The sequence below is a fragment of the Osmia bicornis genome, unplaced genomic scaffold (genome assembly GCF_907164935.1).
Source record: "Osmia bicornis bicornis unplaced genomic scaffold, iOsmBic2.1, whole genome shotgun sequence".
Classification (NCBI taxonomy): Eukaryota; Metazoa; Arthropoda; class Insecta; order Hymenoptera; family Megachilidae; genus Osmia; species Osmia bicornis.
In genome coordinates this window covers 62246-72149 of record NW_025791279.1, presented here as the reverse complement: position 1 = coordinate 72149, position 9904 = coordinate 62246, and the positions used below count along the sequence as shown (strand labels likewise).

Below are 9904 nucleotides of genomic sequence, written 5' to 3'. Positions count from 1 at the left end.
GTCATTACTATATCTACATCAGATATGTAATAAACACTTAATAACAATATCATTATTACTATATCTACATTAGATGTAATGTAATATAATGATCCCTTCCCACCCATCAATGTACATATAATGGCAGTATCGTTATTACCATATCTACATTAGACATGTAATATACACTTAATAACAATATCATTATTACTATATCTACATCAGATGTTATGTAATATACTGATTTATTCCCACAGACCAATGTACATTTAATAACAATATCATTATTGCTGTCTCTACATCAGATATAATTTAATATACTGATTTAATCCCACAGAGCAATGTACATATAATAACTGTTTCGTTATTACAATATCTACATTTGTTCGGTTACACCTTATCGAGAGCGTCGCAAGAGTCGCCGTGACGTCACCGCGCAAACATTAAATTAAAGGGCTATGCGCAGCCCCCACCATGCGGTGGTTTCGCGGAGACACGCGTGTCGCTCAACCGTTTAACGACGATTAGACCAAATTGAGATTACGATCGAATATCAGTGCGCAAATTAGTAAAAGTTAATTCTTCCAACCGATTTTATTAAAGTTATTCTGTACATCTTCGTTCGGACAACGTGCCAAAGAACGGAGCACATTGTGACAAATAAAGTTACAATCATTACTTTATTAAAACCATTCCTTTATTAAAAGGATTTCGTTATTTTCACAACGCCTCGAAATCCAGTCCTTCGGATAAGGACGCATCAGCGATCCGACCATCCAATCCAACCCACATTTAATGGTCCTTCGAGCCGGATTGGAGTCGAGGAGTGAAAACCGTTAAAGTAGTGAACCACGTGCTCAGCCTACGGAAACCATCATGAGTACATTGGAAGAAATTTTGTTTAAACAAAACCAAGTTATGCGCTCGATCGAACGTGCACTTACCAATTATAAAAAGCTGGGTCAAGCTAAAATGACTCCAGCTACCACCCGGTACCGGATGAACATGCTAAAAGAGGCATACCAACAGTGCCAAGACCTGGACGCGAAAATCGTCGCCATGGCGGATCTACAAGCCAGATCAACTCTTCAGTACTTCGTCGACAACCATTTCGAAAGATGTGAGGAGTGCTATCAGGAGTCCCTGGACTACATGTCGGAGATCCTGGATAAGACATCCTCGACCCAGGAGACAGCATCCGAGAAAGGGAATCTTCAACCAGTGAAGCTACGCTCGCAATCGTTGCTGCCTCAAATCCAGCTGCCGTCTTTCGATGGAACCTTCGAACAATGGGAGAGTTTCCGAGATAAGTTTCAATCTATAGTAATTAATGATAATTCTTTGTCAAATGTCGAGCGTTTGCATTTTCTTTGTTCCGCTTTAACCGGCGACGCAAAAAAAGCGGTTAATCATTTACCTACCACCGATGCAAATTTCGAGGTCGCGTGGCAGTTAGTTAAAAATAGATACGAAAACAAACGCCGGTTACTTTCGACCTATTTAAATAATTTGTTTTCGTTACCGCAAGTGACCTCTGAATCTGCGAAAGAGCTCCGCAGTTTAGGCGATCAGTTAAACGTTTCGATACACGGTTTGAAAAATTTGAAACGACCCGTCGAACATTGGGACGACGTAATTGTTTTCCTCGGTACACAAAAACTTGACCGTTCCTCCCGAAAGGCGTGGGAGTTACAATTCGGTGATACATCAGAATTGTCTACTTATGTCGAATTCGACAAGTTTTTGGAGTCTCGAGTTCGGGCTTTAGAGTCAATGTCGCCAATAAAAACCGATAAACCGGAAAACGTAACTGTTAAATCAAAACCGAAAACAATTTCAACGAACACGTCTACCGTGTCGCCAATTATATGTCCTGTATGTAAACAGAACCACTTGTTATATCAATGTTAAACATTTCAGGCGCTTGAGCCATCCGAACGGTTTAAATTAATTAAATCCCAACGAAGATGCGTTAATTGTTTTTCCGCGAAGCATGCGAAAGAACAATGCCACAGTCAAAGAAGCTGTAAAGAATGTAAACAGCGACATCACACTCTGTTGCATTTTCCGATAAAACCGGAGCAGTCCAGCGTGAGTCAGTCAAATCAGACGTCGGCTACCAATCCGAATTCAGAACTTGAAATCAGCTCGAATTCTGCGTCGCGAACGAAAACTAATACCGGCATTCTTCTTTCAACAGCTCGCATCCGAGTGCACTCATTGCAGGGTCGAACAGTACAAGCACGCGCATTATTGGATCAAGGGTCAGTCGCAACTCTAATATCAGAGAACCTAGCCCAAATTTTGCGACTCCCGAGAAACAAACAAAATACATGCATAACCGGAATAGGAGGAATACAGTCGTGGGCTAATCACACCGCTCGCATCACGATTACTCCGTTGGTAAGAACCGAGCCTGTATACTCGACAACTGCTATTATTTTGAAAACTTTAACACAATACACTCCAAAACGACATTCTTCCGTAACTAATTGGAATCATATTGCAGGACTTGAATTGGCCGATACAGACCCCATGAGCTCAGATCCGATCGATATCGTTATCGGTGCGGATTTGTTTGGTCAATTATTATTGGACGGAGTTCGGAAAGGTTCTACAAGTGAACCGATCGCGCAAAATACACACCTGGGATGGATCCTATCTGGTCCTACGTCCACTCATCCTCTTCCTTTCTTTATAGATGCCCATCACGCTACGTTGTTAGAAAATCTCGATGCAGATCTTCGCCGCTTCTGGGAAGTGGAAAATATCCCAACTCAATCAGTGCTCTCACCTGAGGAAGAAAAATGTGAATTACACTTTCAATCCTCTCATACTCGTACGTCGGAAGGGCGTTACATAGTTCGACTCCCGTTCAAGAGCGAACCCCCTATAGATTTAGGCGAATCTCGTTTTGCCGCGATGAAAACTCTTCTCTCTCTTGAAAGACGCTTTAAAAGCGACCAAGTAAATACCGAAACTTATAAAGAATTCCTCTCAGAATACGAAGCCTTAGGCCATATGGAAAGGGTTCCAACCGTCCCGGTTCAAACAACCAACCAAATTTATTATATTCCTCATCACGCAGTTCTTCGCGAAAGTAGTTCGACAACTCGTCTTCGCGTCGTATTTAACGCTTCCCGCCGAACTTCAAACGGCACTTCTCTAAATGATCATCTTTTAACTGGACCCAAGCTCCAAACCGATCTAATTGCAATCCTCCTCCGGTGGAGAGGATTCCGGTTTGTATATACCACAGACATCGAGAAAATGTACCGTCAGATTTTAGTTGATACACGAGATACAGATTTTCAACGCATTTTATGGCGTCCCTCGTCACAACAGTCCGTTGAGGAGTATCAACTCTGTACCGTCACGTATGGCACCAAATCAGCTCCTTATCAAGCTCTTCGCGTTTTAAATCAGCTGGCAGTGGACGAAGGTCATCAATATCCTCTAGCTCTTCCAGTATTAAAGGATCAAACTTATGTCGACGACTGTCTCTTCGGAGCAGACGACAAAGATCTCTTGCGAACAATCCGCGACCAGACCATAAACCTGTTAAACAAAGGCGGCTTTCGTTTACGAAAATGGGCCAGTAATGATCCAACTCTGTTAATTGATATCGATCCGCGCGATCACGGTCTTGCGAAAAATAAACTCCTTAAGATCGAGGAGACCTGCTCAGTTTTAGGCTTAGAATGGAATCCAGTGCTCGATCACTTTCAATTTCGAGTTACCATTTCTTCGAATTTTGCCAATACGAAACGAACAATTCTCTCTCAAATTGCAAAACTTTTCGACCCGATGGGGTTGTTAACTCCAGTCGTTATACCCGCGAAAGTGTTTATGCAAAAATTATGGTCACTCCAATATGATTGGGATGACATTCTTCCTAACGATGTTCTCCTAGAATGGCAAGATTACTACACTCATTTACCAGATTTAAATAAGATCACGATTCCTCGCAAAATAGCCAATGGCATCGCGCTACATCAGGAAATCCACGGATTCGCCGATGCATCCACTAAAGCCTACGCAGCTTCGGTTTATATAAAAAGCGTCCTCCCAGATGACAATGTCTTCGTGGCGCTTCTCGTTGCAAAATCACGAGTAGCTCCCGTTAAAACATTAAGCATACCGAGATTAGAATTATGTGCAGCGGCATTGTTGGCACGTCTTGTCGTTTTTGTGGAAAATTCCTTGTCGCTCATCCATCACAATGTCCACTGTTGGACTGATTCAAGCATCACTCTCGCCTGGCTTAGCCAACCTTCGACTCGTTGGAAGACTTTTGTCGCCAATCGAGTGTCGAAAATTCAGTCTCTTTTACCGAAAGCGCAGTGGCATCATGTTCCAACAAATAGCAATCCTGCTGATTGTGCAACCCGCGGTCTAACGCCATCGGAATTAAAAATCCATTCCATATGGTGGTCAGGACCTTCATGGTTAAAACAAGGCGAAGAACGTTGGCCAAAATCCAATATCAGAATAGTCGATTCGCATGAGGAGGAGAAAATTCCAAAATTATTGTCTGCAGTTTCGACTACGGATCCCTGGGATTTACCAACGCGATACTCATCCTGGTCGAAACTACTTCGAGTGACGGCTTACATACTTCGTTTTACTTCTAACCTTCGCTTCCGACATACGAATAAAATTAAATTACAACTCACCATTAAGTCACTAATAGCAGTGCCTCCTCTTCAACCCGACGAGATTCAGAGAGCAAAATTCCTTTGGTTGAGAAGAATGCAATCCGAGCTATTTCCGGATGAGCTTAGTAGTCTGTCTGCGAAAAAGACTCTTCTAAAATCCAGCAAGTTACTTTCTCTTAACCCTATCCTAGACCAAGACGGGCTTATTAGGGCGAAAGGGCGACTTGCACACTCGCTATTTCCTGAAAACACAAAGAAACCTATTATCCTACGCTCCCATCCACTACTATCATTGATAATAAATCATACGCACGTAATCCATCTGCACGCAGGTTCGCAACTCACTCTTGCCTGTTTGCGACCTGAGTACTGGATCTTGCGAGCACGCACCACGATACGATCCGTTTTACATAGGTGCGTACCATGCGCTCGTCATCGCGCATCCGTTCCGTCTGAGCTCATGGGAGATTTACCGGCATCCAGAGTCACTGCGGTAGAAAGACCATTCATAAATACAGGTGTCGACTACGCAGGCCCGATTCACGTTCGTACTACATCGGGACGAGGACACAAATCGCACAAAGCTTACATTGCAGTTTTTGTTTGTATGGCAACAAAGGCCGTCTATTTAGATCTCGTAAGCGACTATACATCAGCCGCATTCCTAGCAGCTTATACGAGATTTGTGTCCCGACGCGGAATTCCAAAATCCATGTATTCAGACAATGGAACGACCTTTCAAGGAGCAAACAAGGAACTGAGAAAAGCTCACCGAGAATCTCTACGAGATACCAATCTCCATAATAAGCTCGCCGTGGATGGGGTCGCTTGGCACTTTTTACGCCCATCAGCACCTCATTTTGGAGGGTTGTGGGAGGCAGCGGTGAAAAGTGTTAAGCACCATTTACGCCGATCCATCGGTACTCATACACTCTCCTTTGAGGAATTAACCACAGTACTGTGTCGTATCGAAGCCGCATTAAATTCTCGTCCGCTCGTCGCCATGTCTGATTGCATCGATGATTATAACGCACTTACACCAGGTCATTTCTTGATTGGATCGGCCTTAACCTCAATTCCGGAACCAAGCGTACTACAATTAAAAGAAAACCGACTGTCACGTTGGCAGTTAATCCAGCGAATAACGGAAACCTTTTGGAAAGCGTGGCATACCGAATACTTACATACTCTTCATCAACGTCCGAAGTGGAGAGTCGCGCAAAATCTCACAAAAATCGGTCAGCTTGTCCTCTTGCGAAATGAATGCACTCCACCAGCACAATGGGAATTAGCACGCATAATAGATTGTCACCCCGGTACCGACGGGATAATTCGCGTCGTAACCATTAAAACAGCGAACTCAACGTACAAGCGACCCATTTCGAAATTACGTTTCTTGCCGATTGACATTAATGTCGAGTCTGACGCCCAACAAAGTTCTTGAATGAGTTCATTCAACGGGGCCCGGCGTGTTCGGTTACACCTTATCGAGAGCGTCGCAAGAGTCGCCGTGACGTCACCGCGCAAACATTAAATTATAGGGCTATGCGCAGCCCCCACCATGCGGTGGTTTCGCGGAGACACGCGTGTCGCTCAACCGTTTAACGACGATTAGACCAAATTGAGATTACGATCGAATATCAGTGCGCAAATTAGTAAAAGTTAATTCTTCCAACCGATTTTATTAAAGTTATTCTGTACATCTTCGTTCGGACAACGTGCCAAAGAACGGAGCACATTGTGACAAATAAAGTTACAATCATTACTTTATTAAAACCATTCCTTTATTAAAAGGATTTCGTTATTTTCACACCGCCTCGAAATCCAGTCCTTCGGATAAGGACGCATCAGCGATCCGACCATCCAATCCAACCCAACATTAGATATGTAATATACATTTAATAACAATATCATTATTACTATATCTACATCAGATGAAATTTAATATCCTGATTTAATCCCACAGACCAATGTACATTTAATAACAATATCATTATTACTATATCTAGATCAGATGTTATGTAATATACTGATTTATTCCCACAGACCAATGTACATTTAATAACAATATCATTATTACCATATCTTCTTTAGATATAATGTAATATACTGATACCTTCCCACAGGTCAATGCACAGATTGTAACATTATCGTCATTACTATATCTACATTAGAAATGTAATAAACACTTAATAACAGCATCGTTATTACTATATCTACATTAGATATAATGTAATATACTGGTACATTCCCACAGATCAATGTACATTGAATAACAGTATCATTTATACTATATCTACATTGGATATAATGTAATATACTGATGCCTTCCCACAGATCAATGTAATTTTGGTAACAATATCATTATTACTATATCTACATTAGATATAATGTAATATAATGATCCCTTCCCACCGATCAATTTACATATAATGGCAGTATCGTTATTACTATATCTACATTAGATATGTAATAAACACTTAATAACAGGATCGTTATTACTATACCTACATTAGATCTACTGCAATATACTGATTCCTTCCCACAGATCAATGTACATATAATAACAGTATCGTTATTACTATATCTACATCAGATGTAATTTAATATACTGATTTAATTTCACAGATCAATGTACATATAATAACAGTATCGTTATTACTATATCTACATTAGATCTACTGCAATATACTGATTCCTTCCCACAGATCAATGTACATTGAATAAAAGTATCATTTATACTATATCTACATTAGATATAATGTAATATACTGATCCCTTCCCACAGATCAATGTACATATAATAACAGTTTCGTTATTACTATATCTACAATAGATATAATGTAATATACTGATACCTTCCCACAGGTCAATGCACAGATTGTAACATTATCGTCATTACTATATCTACATTAGAAATGTAATAAACACTTAATAACAGCATCGTTATTACTATATCTACATTAGATCTACTGCAATATACTGCTTCATTCCCACAGATCAATGTACATTGAATAACAGTATCATTTATACTATATCTACATTGGATATAATGTAATATACTGATGCCTTCCCACAGATCAATGTAATTTTGGTAACAATATCATTATTACTATATCTACATTAGATATAATGTAATATAATGATCCCTTCCCACCGATCAATTTACATATAATGGCAGTATCGTTATTACTATATCTACATTAGATATGTAATAAACACTTAATAACAGGATCGTTATTACTATACCTACATTAGATCTACTGCAATATACTGATTCCTTCCCACAGATCAATGTACATATAATAACAGTATCGTTATTACTATATCTACATTAGAGATGTAATATACATTTAATAACAATACCATTATTACTATATCTACATCAGATGTAATTTAATATACTGATTTAATCCCACAGATCAATGTACATATAATAACAGTATCGTTATTACTATATCTACATTAGATCTACTGCAATATACTGATTCCTTCCCACAGATCAATGTACATTGAATAGCAGTATCATTTATACTATATCTACATTAGATATAATGTAATATACTGATCCCTTCCCACAGATCAATGTACATATAATAACAGTTTCGTTATTACTATGTCTACAATAGATATAATGTAATATACTGACACCTTCCCACAGATCAATGTACATATAATAACGGTATCGTTATTACTATATCTACATTAGAGATGTAATATACATTTAATAACAATATCATTATTACTATATCTACATCAGATGTAATTTAAAATACTGATTTAATCCCACAGACCAATGTTATTTTGGTAACAATATCATTATGACTATATCTACATTAGATATAATGTAATATACTTATCCCTTCCCACCGATCAGTGTACATACAATAACAGTTTCGTTATTACTATATCCACATTAGATATGTAATATACATTTAATAACAATATCATTATTACTATATCTACATCAGATGTAATTTAATATACTGATTTAATCCCACAGACCAATGTAGATTTAATAACAATACCATTATTACTATATCTACATCAGATGTAATTTAATATACTGATTTAATCCCACAGATCAATTTACATATAATAACAGTTTCGTTATTACTATATCTACATTAGATATGTAATATACATTTAATAACAATATCATTACTACTATATCTACACCAGATGAAATTTAATGTACTGATTTAATCCTACAGACCAATGTACATTAAATAACAATACCATTATTACCATATCTACATCAGATGTAATTTAATATACTGATTTAATCCCACAGATCAATGTACATATAATAACAGTTTCGTTATTACTATATCTACATTAGATATAATGTAATATACTGATACCTTCCCACAGATCGATGTACATATAATAACAGTATCGTTATTACTATATCTACATTAGATATGTAATATACATTTAATAACAATATCATTATTACTATATCTACATCAGATGTTATGTAATATACTGATTTAATCCCACAGACCAATGTACACTTAATTACAATATCATTATTACTATATCTACATTAGATATAATGTAATATAATGATCCCTTCCCACCGATCAATGTACATATAATGGCAGTATCGTTATTACTATATCTACGTTAGATATGTAATATACATTTAATAACAATATCATTATTACTATATCTACATCAGATGCAATGTAGTATACTGATTTATTCCCACAGACCAATGTACATTTAATAACAATATCGTTATTACTGTATCTTCATTAGATCTACTGCAATATACTGATTCCTTCCCACAGATCAATGTACATTGAATAACAGTATCATTTATACTATATCTACATTGGATATGTAATATACATTTAATAACAATATCATTATTACTATATCTACATCACATGAAATTTAATATACTGATTTAATCCCACAGATCAATGTACATTGAATAACAGTAACATGTACACTATATCTACATTGGATATGGTGTAATATACTGATGCCTTCCCACAAATCGATGTAATTTTGGTAACAATATCATTATTACTATATCAACATTAGATATAATGTAATATACTGATCCCTTCTCACAGATCAATGTACATATAATAACAGTATCGTTACTACTATATCTACATTAGATATGTAATATACATTTAATAACAATATCATTATTACTATATCTACATCAGATGTAATGTGATATACTGATTCATTCCCACAGACCAATGTACATTTAATAACAATACCATTATTACTATGTCTACATCAGA

The 9904-nt window shown here is 37.6% G+C and overlaps 2 protein-coding genes across 2 annotated transcripts; both read left to right on the top strand.

Annotated features, from left to right (window-relative positions):
* Positions 1-951: 951 nt before the first annotated feature.
* Positions 952-4432, top strand: LOC123988922. Its single transcript, XM_046289681.1, has 3 exons — positions 952-1854; positions 1900-4362; positions 4418-4432. The coding sequence occupies exons 1-3, from the start codon at positions 952-954 to the stop codon at positions 4430-4432; spliced, it is 3381 nt and encodes a 1126-aa protein (XP_046145637.1).
* Positions 4433-5097: 665 nt separating this feature from the next.
* On the top strand, positions 5098-6081 carry LOC123988921. The gene has a single exon (XM_046289680.1). It carries the CDS (start codon positions 5098-5100, stop codon positions 6079-6081), a length of 984 nt encoding a protein of 327 aa, XP_046145636.1.
* Positions 6082-9904: the final 3823 nt, after the last annotated feature.

Excerpts from the sequence above, each read along its gene's own strand:
- LOC123988922 (XM_046289681.1), top strand. The coding sequence starts at position 952 with ATGACTCCAGCTACCACCCGGTACCGGATGAACATGCTAAAAGAGGCA. Across the intron at positions 1,855-1,899 it reads TGTCGCCAATTATATGTCCT|GCGCTTGAGCCATCCGAACG; the intron begins GTATGTAAACAG and ends TAAACATTTCAG.
- LOC123988921 (XM_046289680.1), top strand. The coding sequence starts at position 5,098 with ATGGGAGATTTACCGGCATCCAGAGTCACTGCGGTAGAAAGACCATTC.